Genomic DNA, 18,792 nt, shown 5'->3' with positions numbered 1-18,792 from the left:
GGATGTAAAAAAGTATTTCTTTATTCAAATTTACTATAGCTGCTAAACTTCAATTGACTCCTTTTTTTAGGAATAAATTTTATTTGTACATTTTTCTTTAACATAGATGAATGCTTAATAAACAGCGTATTGTCTGGTCAATTTACTTATACATAGTATCAATAATAACAACAATATTTACTTGTATATAGTGATATTCTTCCAACTTCTAATTTCTACCTTTATTGTCTAACCATTTATAAAAAATCCCATGTTAAAAAATATTCTGTATCTTCTTTATCCTTTATCCTTTATCTTTAACGTTAACCTACCCATTTCCGCACAGTCTAATACTTTTTAAATTATGTTTTCATCTGTAGGAATGTTCTCATTTTTCCAATATTGTGCAAATACAATTCTTGCTGCTGTCAACACATGTAATATTAAATATACAACCGCTTTGTCATGTTTTTCTGCTAATATACCTAACAAAAATATTTCTGGCTTTAAATCTATATGTTTCTCTAGCCATGTATGTATTTTTGTCCATTTTTTTCGCCATCGCTACCGGTACGCTGCTTGTGGTCTGTTCATGGACGCGCTGGACATGTGCAGTACGCAAGCATGCACACTCCATTGCCCCTGCGACACCCAGATGTTCATTGGAGGTCATGCAGGTGTCGCACGCTATGCACATGTGCGCAATTGGCCCGGTTGCTTCAAAAGCAGGTATGGAACCCGGGCGGGCAGGTGGGCCAAACACCACCGTATTGGTACGGGGGCCACTGCTCCCGACTTCTAGGTGGAACCCACCACTGATCTGATTGCATTTCCAACATTTGTCGGGCAAGTTTGCTAGCCTTGCCGGTGGTAAATGCCACCTGTAAAACATTTTATGTACTGCATTTTTTGGAGTATAAGACGCACCTTTTCCCCTCAAAAAAGAGGCTGAAAATCTGTTTGCATCTTATACACTGAATACAGCATTTTTTGCGTCCCGAAACCCCCCCTTCACCAAAATGGCCATGTAAGCCGTTTTTGCTCAATTTTACCCCCTCCCCCAGCCCCCAAGGAGCACTCTATAAGCTTTCTAAAGGCTATCCATGCCTTTCTTTTTTTATGAAAAACGGGCCTGTTTTCGTGAAAAATGGACTGTTTTTTGCTTGTTTTTGCTCCCCCCCCAGAGCACTCTGCAAGCCCCCTAAAGGCTATTCATGCCTTTTTTGTGGGGGGGGGAAACGGGCTCATTTTTGGGAGGTTTGCAGAGTGCAAAAACCTTTTTTTTATTTGCCTCTTCAAACCTTGGTGCATCTTATACTCTGAAAAATACGGTAAGTTTTCCTTATATGCAGTTGCCATTGTAAATTTATAATTTCTATCTCAAAGATTTTGCCATTTGTCAAATTCTATTGTATATCCAGGGATGCAGTGGCTCAGTGGCGAAGACGCTGACCACTTTGGGACAATAGGGACCACTTTGGTGGGAAGGTAACATCGTTCCGTGCGCCTTTGGCATTTAGTCATGCTGTCCACATGACCACGAAGATGTCTTCAGACAGCACTGGTTCTTCGGCTTTGAAATGGAGATGAGCACCGCCCCCTAGAGTCGGGAACAACTAGCACATTTGTGTGAGGGGGGAACCTTTTACCTAACATAGTTACTTTGTGAAGGGGTCATGTGGCTGGCATGACTCAATGCTGAAGGCGCACGGAATGCTGTTACCTCCCCACCAAAGGTGGTTCTTATTTTTCTACTTGCATTTTACGTGCTTTCGAACTGCTAGGTTGGCAGACGCTGGGACAAGTAACAGGAGCTCACTCCATTATGTGGCGCTAGGGATTCGAAACGCCGAACTGCCGACCTTTTTGATCAACAAGCTCCATGTCTTAGCCACTGAGCCACCACGTCCTAACTATGTTAGTTAGCAAGTTAACAAAATCCAAGTCATGTGCCCTTCCCTCACAAGTGCTTGGGGAAAAATAATTATTTTGAATAGAGTGGAAAGTACTTTGCTAGATGAAAGCTGGAATCATGGCTGCCTAACAACAATATTGGGGGGTCAAAGGCCAAGCTTTGCCTCGTTGTTAATCTCTTCACTTTGCCTGAAGTGAAGCCATTGCTCGATCATAGCCCAGTCCTTTATCAACAGCAGTGAAGCTCGCATCAAACATTTTCTCATCAATCTCAGCTTCTAAGCGCCCCGCTGTTTTCATTTTCCACTTTGACCAGGATTTGTAGTGATTTGTCGATATACCTGTACTATTCCTAGCTTTTTCCTTTGTTCCGGCTCTTTCTTTGGATTCCTCCCATGGGAACAAGTACAATGCAAGTTGATAAGCCCTTTTTTTTCCATTGAAAATAAAAGCCCCTTTCTAAACTCATGGACAGGGTGAAAAGAAATTTCAACTTTCAAGGCAGGGATAAGCCACGGAGTGACCTTAAAACGTTGGCTTTGCTGAGCCCATGATCTCAATACTTCTCTGAGGTCAAACTCATTAACCAGAAGTTCTTCCAACAGAAGGGGGAAAACAATATGTGCTTACATGATTTTACTTTGGATCATCATTATTTTCACAGTTACTCAGTTTTAAAGGGTGGCCAGAGTGCATAAAACACTGAGCTAGGTCTTGGGGTTTTTTCCCCTTCCTTTGGGTGGGTGAAAAGGATCTTCTGATCTTAGGCTGAGCCAGTGGTGGGATTCAACTAACTTAACAACCGGTTCTCTGCCCTAATGACTAGCTGAGTAGGTGGGGCTCGGTGGTCATGTGACTGGGTGGGTGTGGTCAACTCAACGTCACTCACATCGACCCATGCTTTGCCTTAGCTGTTAGAATGTAATAAGGGTTAACCGGAGAGGAAGTTTCTGTAAGCAAGGCGATAAAGATTAGGCTAGAAACAACACCAGAATGTTTCCTTCCTGCCTTCCTTACAGGATTAGCCCTGTAAAGTGGAAAAAAACAAAAGGAGATTTCTTCCAGCAACCAGTTCTCCCAACTGCTTAGAAAGATAACAACTGGTTCTCCTAAATAGGTACGAACTGGCTGAATCCCATCACTGGGCCGAGCACTACTGAATGAAAAAGAAGTTGGAGCAGGCTGGGGGCTGGGGAATTCTGGGAGTTGAAGTCCACACATCTTAAAGTTGCCAAGGTTGAAAAACAGTGGGTTAGAGCATGCTGCTTCACAATTCTCAGCTGATTAGGATGGCACTAGAAGTGTAATAAGCCAGTGGTGGGTTTCAATTTTTTTAGAACCTCTTCTGTAGGTGTGGCCTGCTTTGTGGGAGTGGCTTGCTGACCATGTGACCAGGTGGGAGTGGCTTGCCGACCATGTGACCAGGTGGGCATGGCCAACTTGTAAAATGTGGTGAAACTCACTTAACAACGCTCTTGCTTAGCAACTAAAATGTTGGCTCAGAAACTCTGGCATTTGAATACGCAAGTCTTAAAGCTGTCAAGTTACAAGACCCTCACACCCCTTGAAAAAGCATATTCGGGACCACCATGACCAGAATGACTGAGAATCTCCATAGATATTCATGCATATTCAACATATTCCATCCCTCTACTGTTCCCTTAATATTGCATATTTTCTGCATCTATGGAAGGAGAGGAATACTGGTGTACCATAATGGTTAAAATATTTCTCTAGCCTGAATTGGGCTTAAGCAAACTCAAGCCCTTGTAACAACATTTGTGGTAGAGTGATTCCTGTTCATATCACTTCTGCATTATTGAGTTACTATTCTGAATAAAGTATGCCCCACATTCATAGCTGTTCTGCAACTCTCACTGTTTTTTCAAAATGTTGATTTAATTCTTGTTATGTTAAGTACACATCAGAGGTGATATTCAGCAGTTCTGGAGAATCAGTAGCAGAAATTTTGAGTAGTTCAGAAAACTGGTAAACGCCACCTCTGACTGGGCCTGCCTCTTCTCTGCCTCCTGAGTCCCAGCTGATTTGGAGGAAATGGGGATTTTGCAGTAACCTTCCCCTGGAGTGGGGAGGGAATGGAGATTTTACAGCATCCTTCCCCTGCCACACCCACCAAGCCACGCCCACAGAATCGATAGTAAAAACTTTTGAATCCCACCACTGGTATGCATAGTCTTAAAAGCTGCCAATCAGTCAACTGATGAAATCAAAAACAATTCTGCAAGAGTCCAGAGGTTAAATCTGACATAATCAAACATTTTTTTAAAGGCATGCTTTCTTCTCAAGTGTCTTCAATCTTTGTGCAAGATATTTCAATGTGCATTAATTTATATGAACTTTTCCAGATGGGAACAACTGACCCCAGTGTTTGATTGATTGGCTGACTGATTTAGCATCAGAATATTTCCTGTTCACTGCTGTTCTGAAGAATGGATCAATCCTGCTTCAGGGTAACATTTAATAAATGCTACCCTAATGGTTTCTGTGCCCTTTCAAGTAGTTGTGCTTGGGAGATACATCAGCAAATGACATGGCTAGAGTAACCATCCTTGTTCTTGAAAGGGGATTGGACAACTTGCCACAGCCAACTGGCTGTGGTCAACTCACCATGGCCAACTTGCAACAGCCAACATCAACGCCAACTCGCTTTCCCGTTTCCATGGGAAAACTCACCGCAGGACAATTTTAACAATTCTATTTAAGTATTTTAAATAAATAAAAATTATTTTAGGTTTTGCCATTCACATTTCAATCTGTCTCTCCCTTTGCATCTTTTCCTTAATGACTCTATTCCACCAATTCTTTGACATCAGTGTAATTCTTGTGCTGTGATGAGTTGTCTTGACCATGGCAAGTTGGCTGTGGTGAGTTAGCCATGATCAGTTGGCCACAGTGTGCTGGCCATGGCGATCTGGCCATGGTGAATTGTCATAGACCCAAGGAATTAAACTCAAAAGGTTTCTATTGCTAGTTATCCAGATTATGACGCCTATGCATAGAGATTACAGTTTAATATAAAGGGTATAATTTGCCTTTCATAAAGGATTCTGGTTAGTCCTAGAGGAAATCAACCCTGACTGTTCTTTACAAGGCCAGATCCTGAAGATGAAACTCAAATACTTTGACCACGTAATGAGAAGGAAGAACTCACTGGAGAAGAGCCTAATGCTGGGAAAGACTGAGGGCAAAAGAAGAAGGGGATGACAGAGAATGAGATGGCTGGATGGAGTCACTGAAGCAGACAGCATGGGCTTAAATGGACTCCAGAAGATGGTAGAGGACAGGAAGGCCTGGAGGAATGTTGTCCATGGGGTCACGATGAATCAGACACGACTTCGCAACTAACAACAATGTGTAAATACACAATATAAGAAAAGGAGCAACTTTGCAATTGCTAACTTTGCAATTGCAATGATTAACTGAACAACTGTGGCAAGAAAGTTTGTAAAATGGGGGAAAGCTCACATAACAACTGTCTCCCTTAGCAGCAGAAATTTTGGGCTCAATTGTAGTTGTTAAATCACTTGTAAATTGTACCTGTAGATCCTGGACTGTTTTTATAAGGGCATCATAAAAATATTACATTGAACATCAACTACTATTAATATTACTAATAGCATTCATAAAGATGCAGATATCAGGATTAATATTATTGATTTGCAAAATATGAATGTTATCTGGAATATACAATTTTGGCCTGCTTGAAAACATGACTAGTTGAAATAAATGCCCCCTCTTACCTTTGGTGCGGGGGCTAATTCTAAATCCGTGGTTGAAATAGATTCTAATGTGGTTTTACAGGTGGCCAGTTCAGGCTGGGACCTGTTTTCTGCCAACCTACAAAAGAACAAAATTGTACATTCTCAGACTGCAACACCAACATAACTGGCCTTGATTACATCACTTCCAAATCGTGGTCCTAAGCCCTTTCGCAGTAAACAAAATTCAGGGCACAAAGTGGATAGCAGAAATACAAGAAAGGCCCCGCATTCTCAGCCTTCAGTTGCATGAGGATTTGGGTGAGGGTAGAGGAGAGGATTGCATCCTTCCCCTTCGTATCTATCTATCTATCTATCTATCTATCTATCTATCTATCTATCTATCTATCTATCTATCTATCTATCTATCTATCTATCTAGCTATCTAGCTATCTGTCTATCTATCATCTATCTATCTATCTATCTATCTATCTATCTATCTATCTATCTATCTATCTATCTATCTATCTATCTATCTTCCATCCTTCCATCCATTCTTCCATCCATCCAATTTTAGAACCATCTAACTCCAATGATTATGAAAAGCTACACACCTCTCCATTCTCAAGGTGACTGAAATACACGTGATTGTAAGAATGAGTAAGAATGAAGAATTGTTAGAATCCATGGGCTTTTGTTTTCTGACCATTTTATGTTCAGGTCATGCTTAACTTGAAATACTAACAAGCATTTCTCTTTGTGCTCTTGGTTCTCTTTCTGTAGTGTATTATTATACATTGCACACATGTCTTATTCTGAGCTTTTCTTTGCTTTCCCATTGGTTTGGGTGATCTCCTTACAGGCATGATAGTCAACTCAACTGCAGGTGTGGGATGGCAGGCTATGAATGGTGTATGGCTAAGGAATTAACTACAGGTTGCCCAGTATCTGTACAATAATAGAATAACAACGTTGGAAGGGATCTTGGAAGTCTTCTAATCCAAGTCCCTGCTCAAGCAGGAGACCCTATACCAGTGGTCACCAACTAGTGGTCCATGGACCACTGGAGGTCCATGAGAAAATTTTGGTGGTCCGCAAAAAAATATTTGCATTTTTATATTGCACTAAATCAGGGGTCCTCAAACTACGGCCCCTGGGACAGATACATGTAATGGACATTTTTATTGCTGCAGAGAATCTTGCCTTTTGGGGTCTTTTTGACAGGAGGAGAGGAGCAGGAATTCTGACTTAGAGTCTGCTTCAGCCTCCTGGTGTGGGGCTTTGGGCAAAGGCTGGAGGGAAGTGCCACTGGTGACAAAGAGCCGGAGGGCCTTGTTCCAGTGGGACTGCATCATGGCCTGGAACTGGCTGACCATCTGAGCCCGCTGAGCCTCCAGGTGCCAGCACCTGGCCTTGCACTCCCACAGGTCTTCCCTCTGCTTGGAAAGCCTATGCTCGTAGTCCTCAGTGAGGTGCTTCTGCTGAGCCTCCTTCTTGGTCAGATCCAATTTGAACTGAGCTGCTTTGCCAACTCTTTCTCGTGGTAGCTACTTAGCTCCAACAAATGCTTTCTATTGGGGCCCTAAGGAGCACGGGTGGGCAGGCGAGGAGTGGCGAGTAGAGGCTGGAGAGGTGCCCCTCGATACAAGTGACATTGAGTTGACCAAGCCCACCCAGTCACATGACCACCTGGCCACACCCACCCAGCTGGTCATTAGGCAGATCATATTAATGGTCCGCGGGATTTAAAATTATGAATTTAGTGGTCCCTGAGGTCCGAAAGGTTGTGACCACTGCCCTATACCATTTCAGACAAGTGGATGTCCAATCTCTTCTTAAAAACCTCCAGCAATGGAGCACCCACAACCTCTGAAGGCAACTTCTGTTCCACTGGTTGTTCTCACGCTTAGGATGGTACAGAAAGATGGTTGATCTCATCCAATGCCAGGATTGGCCTCAGATAAAGTTAAAAGTACAAATTACCACACAAATTCTTTGGGTGGTGCTTTAGAAGTGGATGATTTTCTCTCAGAACCTGAAGAACCTTTGCCAGCTCTTTCTCCACGATGCTTGACTTCATCCCATTTTTCTAGCTGAGCCTGGATATTGGCTAGATAAAAGAAAAGAAAACGAATTTTCAGAAGAAAAGCATATATGAAGACTCTCTTCAACATAGGAGCCTTGTAGTTTTATTAGCAACAGCAAGAATGGCTAGCTACAGGTGGTCCTCGACCTACAACAATTTGTTTAGCGACCATTCAAAGTTACGTCGGCACTGAAAACAGTGACTTATGACTGTTTTTTTCACACTTACAACCGTTGCACTCAGGTAGGGTGTGTCAAATTTTTCAACTTTCAATTTCCAAACATTAGGGGGGCTGAAAAGTTGCGACATTCCTTGGGGATTGTAAAGATGTTTTGGTTACTTTAATATAATTTAGATGCGTTTGGTAAGTAACTAGGTAATTGTCATAACTTTTTAAAACTCTGTTTCTTTCATTTGGCGTGGCTGCCCTTCCCATGGTCGCATGATCAAAATTCAGAAGCTTTACTTGCCACAGTTGTTAAGCGAATTATTGCAGTTGATAAGTTAGTAAGCCAGTTGTTAAGTGAATCTGGCTTCCCCACTGACTTTGCTTGTCAGAAGGTCACAGAGGGGAATCACATGACCTTGGGACATAGCAACCGTCATAAAGACGAACCAGTTGTCAATCATCTGAATGTTGATCACATGTCCATGGGGATGCTGCAAAGGTCGTAACTGAAAAAAGGTCGTAAGTCACATTTTTCAGTGCCGTCGTAACTTTGAACAGTCACTAAATGAACTGTTGTAAGTCAAGGACTGCCTGTACTTCTTTCTTCCAAGATGTTCACTTGACTTCTTGGTCCAGCCTATTGTCTGGACTGGAATGATGATCTTTTATTTCAGCATGAATTAAGGCTGACCTGGATTGGTTTTTCCATTTCAGAAAGGTTAGCTAACTCAGTGCAGGAAAAGGGCATCGGAGAAATAGATTCCCCCCCCCCCTCAAAACCAAAGAAAGGAGGAAATTGTCCCGAGCCCCCTCCTCTATGATTTTTATGTATGCTGTGTTGCAGTAGAGAATACAATAACAGCCTTAACCAGTTAGGGGATAACAACTTGGTGGCTTCATTCGCATCAACTACTAAACTTAGTTAGAGTTAAACTTATGTGTATTTTGGTTGGGTTGAGAGAAGCACAAACCCAGACAGATTTATAGTTATAAAATAGAGTAGAGTAGAGTAGAGTAGAGTAGAGTAGAGTAGAGTAGTGTAGTGTAGTGTAGTGTAGTGTAGAGTAGAGTAGAGTAGAGTAGAGTAGAGTAGAGTAGAATAGTGTAGAATAGTGTAGAGTGTAGTGTAGTGTAGTAGAGTAGAGTAGAGTAGAGTAGTATAGAGTGGAGGGGAGGGGAGTAAAGTAGAAAATAGAATAGAATAGAATAATAATAGAATAATAGCACAGCACAGCACAGCATATTCTTTATTGGCCAAGAGTGATTGGACACACAAGGAATTTGTCTTTGGTGCATAAGATTGTACATAAAAGCTATAAGTGATAAATCATGATCATAGTCATCCTAAAAATACATTTGTCATAAATCATACGGTACAACTCTTAGTGATAGCCATAGGATGCTAAATAAGCAATCAACATAAATCACACTAGGAAAACTAATAAAACAATATAAATCGTAGAGATACAAGCAACAAAGTTATGGTCATAAGTAGAAAAGGAGATAGGTAATAGGAAAGATGAGAAGAATTGTAGTAATAATACAGCCTTACTAGGCAGTTTGATAGTGCGGTGGGAGTATAATGTATACATTTAGAAAATGTACACTTAATTTAACAGGTTGGTTAAGCTTGTGTGAACATAGTGAAGTAATTTCAAAGGTCAGCAGATAAACAGAGTAACAAGTTGAAGATATTCTCTGAAAAAGAACGACTTTTTCCCCTGATCCATAAAACCAGCTGGAGAAGAAGAACCTTAGAAGAGCTGTAGATCATTAGAGGCCACAACTGTGAAGGTCCAGCATTTTGTATGCTGCTTCTTCCAGCTGGATCCCTTCTACATGTGTTGAACTACAACTCCCAGCATCCTCCCCTAGACAGAAACATGGGACTTCTAATCTAGCCCATCTGAAGGGTACCAGGCAGTGTGGTATTCAGTTGGTTCAGACCGATTTGGGCAAACTGGTAGGGGCGACCTGCGGGTGGCATACCCACCCGCCCTGGCTCTATGTCATTCTATTTAGCCATGTTTTCTAAGCCGCACATATACATACAAGCTGTGTGCGCGAGCAAAGTGCATGCATGGAAGACCACACAAATGTGCAGAAGGGAGGCAGTATTCATCTCTGTTTCCTAGCCCAGGGAGGTACTCTTGTCCAAAGATACTTACATGGTCATTTGGCCAGCACAAGGCACATGGAACACCATTACCTTCCCACCGAAATGGTACCTATTTATCTACTTGCATTTGCATGCTTTTGAATTGCTAGGTTGGCAGGAACTGGGACAGGTAATGGGAGATCACCCTCTTATGCGGCACTTGGGTCTCCAACCTGGGCTGTCAGCTTTCCCGCTGATAAGCTCAGTCTTTTTAACCACTGGGCCATCGCTGCCCCTAAAGATGGTGGATATGTCTAGCAATACCATGCTCTGTCTACCGTCTTCCTGATCATGGTCCCTGTTGCAGGTAAAAACTACATACCTAAATCCAATGATTTCTCTGGACCCTTGAGTGGTTGGATCTTTTGTTCGGTGTCCACAAAGATAAGATCTGGTTTGTCCGTCTTTCTTCTGAGGGTCGATCCTTTCAAGCTTTCCCTTCTTGAGGAATTTTCCCACTTCTTCACTTTGCTTTGGGTTTGGGAAACAGGTTCACTGAGGTCGAGGAGATCCAGACCTGTTGAAAGGACTAACACAGGACCATTGTGAAAAAAGAGAGAGTCATTTTAATGCCTTCGCAATGCTTTGTAACTCCAATGTTTGAAAAAAATATGCTGAGTTTCCCTTGTCTTTGTTAAGGTGGAATCCAAATTAAATGTAACATGGGATAATTATGTATGTGTATCAGAGGTGGTATTCAGCAGGTTCTGACCAGTTCTGGAGAACCGGTAGTGGATATTTCGGAGAACCGGCAAATACCACCTCTGACTGGCCCCGCCCCCATCTTTTCTCTGCCTCCAGAGTCAAAGCTGATTGGGAGGGAATGGGGATTTTGCACTAACCTTCCCCTGCCACGCCCACCAAGCCATGCCACATCCACCAAGCCACGCTCACAGAACCCATAGTGAAAAATTTGAATCCCACCACTGGTAACATGGGATAATTAAGTGTGTGCGTGCGTGCGTGCGTGCGTGCATGCGTGGGTGCGTGTGTGTGTGCTTGTGTCTGTGTTTGTGTGTGTGTGCATTTCTGTTGGCAAGGGAGGGTAGATTCCTGTATTTCAAGTTTGGATTGAAAAAACATGGTCTGTAGGAAAGGATGGTGACTCTAAATGAATCCCCTGCTTACACATATGATTTTCATTTATTATAGCCCACAAAATTACCACATTTACTTTTTATATTTTGAGAAAAAATACCACATTTACTTTTTATATTTCAAGAAAAATTGCATTTACTTTTTATATTTCAAGAAAAATTACCACATTTACTTTTTATATTTCAGGAAAAATTACCACATTTACTTTTTATATTTCAAGAAAAATTACCATATTTACTTTGTATATTTCAGGAAAAATTACCACATTTACTTTTTATATTTCAAAAAAAATTACCACATTTACTTTTTATATTTCAGGAAAAATTACCACATTTACTTCTTATATTTCAAAAAAAATTACCATATTTACTTTTTATATTTCAAGAAAAATTGCATTTACTTTTTATATTTAAAGAAAAATTACCATATTTACTTTTTATATTTCAGGAAAAATTACCACATTTACTTTTTATATTTCAAGAAAAATTGCATTTACTTTTTATATTTGAAGAAATATTACCACATTTACTTTTTATATTTCAAGAAAAATTACATTTACTTTTTATATTTCAAGAAAAATTACCATATTTACTTTTTATACTTTCCAGCTCGTAGAGGTTCTGCACTAATGATTTACATAAGGGGATCAGCTCAGGGGCTCTATTAACTTGTACCCCACTAATCAAAATCAACCTTTCTTCTTTTAATTATTATTTTTTCTTTGCTCCAGGTAATTCAAATAATCTCTTCGATAAACCTGATACCGTAGTATGGTTGTCCTAAAATGTATTCAGATGGTTTGCCACTCTCTCCTCCTGTGATTTCCCAGTGTAGCCACCAAACACACTGGAATTTTTCCTATGAAAATACCAATCAGGTGATTCTCTTAGCTTCTAAGAGTGATACCTCATCCGGATACTGCCACTTGCTGAGGTGCTTTGAGTTGTTGTTGTTAGTTGTGATGTCGTGTCTGACCCATCACAACCCTATGGACAATGTTTCTCCAGGCCTTCCTGTCCTCTACCATCCTCTGGAGTCCATTTAAGCTCAGGCCTACTGCTTCGGGAACTCCATCCAGCCACCTCATTCTCTGTCATCCCTTTCTTCTTTTGCCCTCCATCTTTCCCAGCATCAGGCTCTTCTCCAGTGAGTCCTTCCTTCTCATTAGGTGACCAAAGTATTTGAGTTTCATCTTCAGGATCTGGCCTTCGAAAGAGCAGTCAGGGTTGATATCTTCTAGGACTGACTGGTTTGATCGCCTTGCAGTCCAAGGGACTTGCAAGAGTCTTCTCCAGCACCAGAGTTCAAAGATCTCCATTCTTTGATGCTCAGCCTTCCTTATGGTCCAACTTTCACAGCCATACATTGCAACTGGGAAAACCATAGCCTTGACTATACACACTTTTGTTGGCAGGGTGATGTCTCTGCTTTTTAGTATGCTGTCTAGATTTGCCATAGCTTCCCTCCCCAGGAGCAAGCGTCTTTTAATTTCTTGGCTGCAGTCCCCATCTGTGGTGATCTTGGAACCGAGGAAAGTAAAATCTGAGGTCCGTTGAGAGTGCTAGCCAAATGAAATTTCTTGCTTTAACCCTAATTCTGATACCTCAAGACAATAGAAGCACTGAGGGAGACCCAAAAGTGTCCATGGATGTGATCCCAGCCACGAGTCCTTAACTATCAATACTTTTCCTCACATTTGGTCAGCTGGTGATTTCCTACTATTTCAGAAGGGACTTAAATTAATGTAGAAACATGATAAAATGGCTGCACAAAGCAGTGTCTTGTTAAGGAGACTGAAGGATTCAATAAAAGCACACCGATAAGATTCCAAATGAAAAACTGAACCAATTGTTGCTCATAACATTTAATGAGCATTTTCATTTTCCACATATTTTAAGTGTTTGCATTAATTAGGAATGTCCAGGCAGATAATTATCTAGGACTAAAGATAGGATTAATAAAATCTGTGCTGTGAATTATGTAATTTTTATTTCACTTCTAGTTTTCTCTTTATACTTTTTTAATCTTTCAAAACAGTGGTGGGTTAGGGTTAGGGTTAGTCTAATTTTTTTACTATTGGTTTGCTCGTGCGCACTTGCGCGCAACCCTTCTGCACATGCACAGAAGCGGGCAGGTGGGCGGAGCCTCCCACCACCACTACTACTGGCTCTCCCAATCTGGGCCGAACCAGGAGCAACCCACCTCTGTTTCAAACCCATCTCCTTAGGCATGAGAATGATCCAAAAATGAAAATGTTTAAGGCTTGTTATTTCAATGGAAGGCTTTAAATCTTATGGTCGGTGTTGACTGGCTTTCTTTGGGGGGTGGGAAAGGACTTCAGCGTTCTCAAATTTGGGATTTTGTTTTCCATTACAGGAAGACGTTTGTCATGTCTGGTTTAACCTTGGCAACATGGCCAATGTCAAAATATTCACTCAAAGTTCTGCATTGGAGATTATGAAGTAAGCAATTTAAAAGAAAGAGGCCGTTGCAAGAGCAACACAGAGGTCACATATTTTTAGGTGCTCATTAGCAATTTTGATTGAAGGCCAAGGTCTTTGTGGTTTTGAAGATTGTCCAGCCATCCTCATTTCTTAACCAAGCTCTTATAAAATTCCCTTGTTTTGGGGGTTGGCTTGATACATGGAACTTATACATCATGCCAACCTAATTAATCATGGTTGGGAAGGACCTTGGCAGCTCACTTAATCCAAACTACTTAATCACGGTTGTTAATGATTTAGCCAACTCACTTAATCCAACCTACTTCATCATGGTTGGTAATGACTTAGACAACCCCCTTAATCCAATCTACTTAATCATGGTTGGTAATGATTTAGTCAATCCACTTGATCCAATTTACTTAGGAGGGGTGGTAATGACTTAGCAGAAACACTTGCACAACACACTATGTCTAATTTTGTCAAGGTTTGTGTATGTGGTTTAATGTGCAATGATCTGATTTGTTCAGTCTATGGTTTCATGCATTTTGAGAACTAAGAAAATGAGTTGATGCTGTAACTTGGTTTAAGTGGGTCATAAGCACAGCCACTGGATCCAAATATTAAGTTGATTGGAGTCACTCAACATGCAGAAATAAAAATCAATCTGTAGTTAATACCCAAACATGTGGTGTGTATGCAACTGTTATCTCTTTAATTTGGGATGGTTAAGATTATTATGTTAATATTTTCCTTTTTATTCTTTTTATTTCTTTCATATGCTGTTTTTGTATCCCTGTAAGCTGCTTTGAGTTGCCATGTGCGAGTAGGCGGCAATATAAAATTTTAAAATAAATGACAAATAATACATAAATCTGGAATAAACACAGTCATGGAATGTGATTTTCAGCAGCAAAGAGATTGAGCAGAAAGGATTTGCATTACTCTTTCCCATCATATTGAAAGTCTTTGATTTTTAAACCAGTGAAATTAGAGAGAATTAGGGATATCCTAATTGCATATTCCTTGCTTTGTGTTAATTGTCATCTGCAGTAGTTTTAAGTGAACCCTAAAACTATATAGTTCGATTACAACAAGTTATGCTCAAAGTTTGCTTACAGAGTATTATGTGCTTCAAGCAGAAATAAGGGGTAGATACAGGTATATTACAGTACAACCTGAGTCCTATTATAAGCACTTTTTCACTTTGTCCAAACCTCATTGAGCTAATTCTATAAATAGCAATCACGGTTTATATTCATTGTTTCCTAATAGGATTTGATTGCTTATTTGTACTCTATGACTATCATTAAGTTTTGTACCTTATGATTCGTGTTGAATGTATCTTTTCTTTTATGCACACTGAGAGCATATGCTCCAAAGACAAATTCCTTGTGCATCCAATCAAACTTGGCCAATAACAAATTCTGTTCTGTTCTGTTCTGTTCTGTTCTACTCTGTTCTGCCCTGCCCTGCCCTGCTCTGCCCTGCCCTGCCCTATTCTATTCTATTCTATTCTATTCTATTCTATTCTATTCTATTCTATTCTATTCTGTTTAGAAGTGTTAAATAGAAGCCTGGCATGATTAAGTGTTAGTTGTGTGAATGTACAGCAAAATTTCAGTATCAGGAATCAGCAAGGAAGGATACAACAGATAGTCCACGACCACAATTGAGCCCCCAATTTCTGTTGTTGACATTTGTTAAGTGAGGTTTGCCCCCATTTTATGACATTTCTTGCCACCGTTGTTGAGTGAATCGCTGCAGTTGGTTAAGTCAGTAACCTGGTTTGCTAAGTGAATCTGGCTTCCCCACCGTCTTTGCTTGTCAGAAGATCACAAAACGTGATCACATGACCGTGGGATGCTGCAACGGTCATAAGTATGAACCAGTTGCCAAACATCTGGATTTTGATCCCCTGGCCATGGGGAAGGCTGCAAAGGTTGTAACTGCAAAAAACAGTCATAAACTCCACTTTTTTCAGTGCTGTTATAACTGTTGCAAGTTGAGGACTATCTATGTATGTATACTATTATTAAAAGGCTGGAATCAAGTAGGCAATGGCAAGGGATTGAATCAGGGGTGGGCTGCTACGGGTTCAGGAGAACCCATGGCTAACGTTGTGGCCAGTTCAGAGAACCTCCAAACCCATCCTCCCCTCCCAGAAGTCCCCACGCAGCCCATTTTGGATGTAAGGTAAATGCAGGGCCCACGTGGAGGCTCAGGGAGAGGGGGGAAATGGCCTCCCAGAAGGTCTCTGGAGCCTGGGGGAGGAAGTTTTCACCCTCCCCAGGGGCTCGAGGAAAGCCTCCAGGCCTGGAGAAGATGAAAACACCCCACCCCCCGGCTGCCATGGTGCAGGAGGCTGAGTAGGCCATGCCCACCATGGCCACGCCCACACAGCAATCAGGCATAGAACCCATTGCTGAAATTTTTGAAGCCAACCCTTGGATTGAATCCTACAAAAGGACTGACCCAGTGGTGGGTTCCGGATCCCGTTGCAATAGGGTCCAGCGTCCACCACATGAATGCGCACAGTATGTGCGCACATGCGTGCAGTGCATGCATGTGTCCTTACCTCCTGCGATGCTCTGCGACGCCTCTGTGATGCTCCAGCTGCTCGGCGGAGCATTGTGCAGGTGCCATACACCCCGTGTGTATGTGCGGAAGCGCCAAACAGCTCAAATACAGGTAAGGACAGTGGGCGGGCGGGTGGGCCCTCCAGAGCACCGTACCGGAACTGTACCCGGTGCTCTTGGCAGGCACCAGTACACCCGCACCGGGGCGTACTGTCTGCAACCCACCACTGGACTGACCTATAGCCCAAAATAGCAGTGGCCCAAGGCTTAAGATCTGTGTAGTTAAAAAAGAGAAACTGACATATCTTCGTCATTCTCTGGTCTTATCTTACCATTCAGGTAAATAATTAGAATAATTATATTCTAATAAAATAATCACGTACATTGTTTTCATTTTGGATGATTTCTTTTTTTTAAAAAGTAACTATTAAAAATTACATTTCCAAAAATGCAAACTAAAAAAAAAAGAAAGATTAAAAACAAAAATAGAAAATGCAGAAAAGAAGGAAAAAAATAAATATGCAGTAAAGAACAAGAAAATAAATATAATAAACAAAACATTTTCCTCTTCAACACAAGTATAAACAATTTTAGTAATTTATCACCTTCTCTTAAAATACAACTATTTATTTTTCCTCATAACCTATTTTTTTTATCTTTATAAACTCCCTTTTTAAAAGACTCCCTTCTTATGACACTGCAATCCCTTAATTTGGGGGAGAGTTGGGGCAACTGGATGGAGCTGAGTATTTAGTGGCTGGATGCCCTTCCTGATAACTATGAAGAGTTCCCAGCAGATATTTTTTCTTTTCGACCTAAGAGAGAAACATCTGCCGCTACTTAGGATTGAACTTTCAACCTTCTGAGTGAGAAGACAATGTCTTCACCACTAGGTCACCATGCCGCTCATCTTTTATCTCTGAATAAAACCCTAAACCTTATCATTTCAGTCTGATCAGCTAAAGCCCATTAAGAGTTACGCAAAATAACAGCATATCTATTTTAACCTTGATCAAATAAATCAATTTTATATCCCTTTCTTCTACTTGTAACAATCTTGATCTTTAATCTCTTCGAATAGACTTCTTTTTTCTTTGTCCTTTTTCACACAATTCTTTAAGGCTTTAACAAGCCGCCTTGTAAATCCAATATAAGGAGATTATCCAGGTTACTCTCCCTTTTATTTAGACCTCAGTTGATTTCTTTCGTATGTCTAGTGTAGCATCTTTTTTCTGTATCGTTCTTGTAGCCTGTCATTTTTAAATCCATTTCCAGATCTGTCTCAATCTTGACAGGTAAAATTTGTTCTTCTTTCATAACATCTGAAAACACAATCTATTATAGAAGCAGGCTTAACATTAACTTTTGAATCCATTGTTCAAACTTAACCTTCAACATATCCAAGGTTAAAATACTGTATCTTGCTTCATTCAGTATTAGTAAGTCATATTTAAGTGTTCTTCTCCTTTAATTGGGATATTGAGTTCTTTCTGGTTCCCTCTTTGGAGGCTCTTTTGAAATTATTGTCCTACATGCTCATTTGATTATGTAGAATAGAGGATATAAAGGTCATATTCAAGGTGTGACTACAAATATTGTTAGAGAAACCAGAAATGAATGAGAAGACAGACAAAATTTACCCTGTTTTAATGCATATTCTTTCTTTTCTTTTTTCTCCCTCCTTCCTTCCTTCCTCCCTCCCCCCTCTTTCTTTCTTTCTTTATTTCCTTCCTTCCTTCCTTCCTTCCTTCCTTCCTTCCCTCCTTCCTTCCTTCCCTCCTTCCTTCCTTCCTTCATCAAGAACCAGATCCAGCCTTGGGTGGAATGGCAATAAGACTAAAGAGCCTTAAAATTCGATCTAAACCTAATACTGTTTGTCAATCCAATATGCAAAGGTGTATTTCCCCAATGACAGCTGGGAGGACAGATTAATTTATTTGCAACCGTGTATTCAAATCAGCTCATTTGGATGCATACATAACACATCCCTTGCATGCAAATGGTTTGTGGTTCAACCTTACCAGCCCCTACACACACAAACACCCTTAGAGGGTTCTTGCCACTCAGAATGCATATGTGATTTGACAGTCTCACTTGGAATATGTAACACAACTATGTTTCTATTAGACTAAGCTAAGTGAAATAACTAGCAAAAATGTTTTAGGAAGACTGGATGTTGCCATTACATTTTCCTTCTGTAGCCAAGATTTGTTGGGATTGCATGATGGTTGGAAATTCTAAGAATGACACTTGGAGGGTATCAGGTTATTAAAAAATAGAATTTATAGGTCCACAGTGTTCTTCTCTTTGGTTCACCCCAGATAAGTTGGATTGCAAATTTCACATTTCCCAGTCAGTTTAGGACAAAGATCATCTCAAGGAAGTTGGGTTGGAGAAGGATGGCTAAAACAAGTTGTAGTAACTTCTGAAGGTGATAGAGCATGGGTGTCAAACTCAAGGTCTGGGGGCTGGATCTGGTCCACAGGGTGCTTAAATCCAGCCCGCAAACTGCCTGGAAATATCAAAGGACCAGCCTGCAGTGCCTCTGCCAGTTTTTGGCTGGCAGAGTGCTGCTGGAGTTAGTGGAGGCTGAAAACGGGGTACATGGGGTCCCATGTCCCATGGGGTCCCTCCTGCAGAGTGCAGGAG

The 18,792-nt window shown here is 40.9% G+C and overlaps 1 protein-coding gene across 3 annotated transcripts in view; it reads right to left on the bottom strand.

The window, feature by feature from the left end:
• Nucleotides 1-18,792, bottom strand: part of PEX5L (peroxisomal biogenesis factor 5 like) — a 202,319-nt gene that overhangs the window by 18,308 nt on the left and 165,219 nt on the right. For all 3 annotated transcript variants that reach the window (XM_087725198.1, XM_087725199.1, XM_087725200.1), the window contains 3 exons: nucleotides 10,348-10,554; nucleotides 7,596-7,722; nucleotides 5,655-5,751 (listed from right to left, as the gene is read on the bottom strand). In XM_087725198.1, coding sequence (XP_087581324.1) covers nucleotides 5,655-5,751; nucleotides 7,596-7,722; nucleotides 10,348-10,554 — 431 coding nt within the window. The remainder of the gene's footprint in view (nucleotides 1-5,654; nucleotides 5,752-7,595; nucleotides 7,723-10,347; nucleotides 10,555-18,792) is intronic.

Source organism: Thamnophis sirtalis, unplaced genomic scaffold (genome assembly GCF_051295495.1).
Source record: "Thamnophis sirtalis isolate CommonGarterSnake01/CBP01778 unplaced genomic scaffold, rThaSir2_p1.2 scaffold_11, whole genome shotgun sequence".
NCBI lineage: Eukaryota > Metazoa > Chordata > Lepidosauria > Squamata > Natricidae > Thamnophis > Thamnophis sirtalis.
The sequence above is the reverse complement of the archived record's forward strand: the minus strand, read 5'-3'. Positions and strand labels throughout refer to the sequence as shown.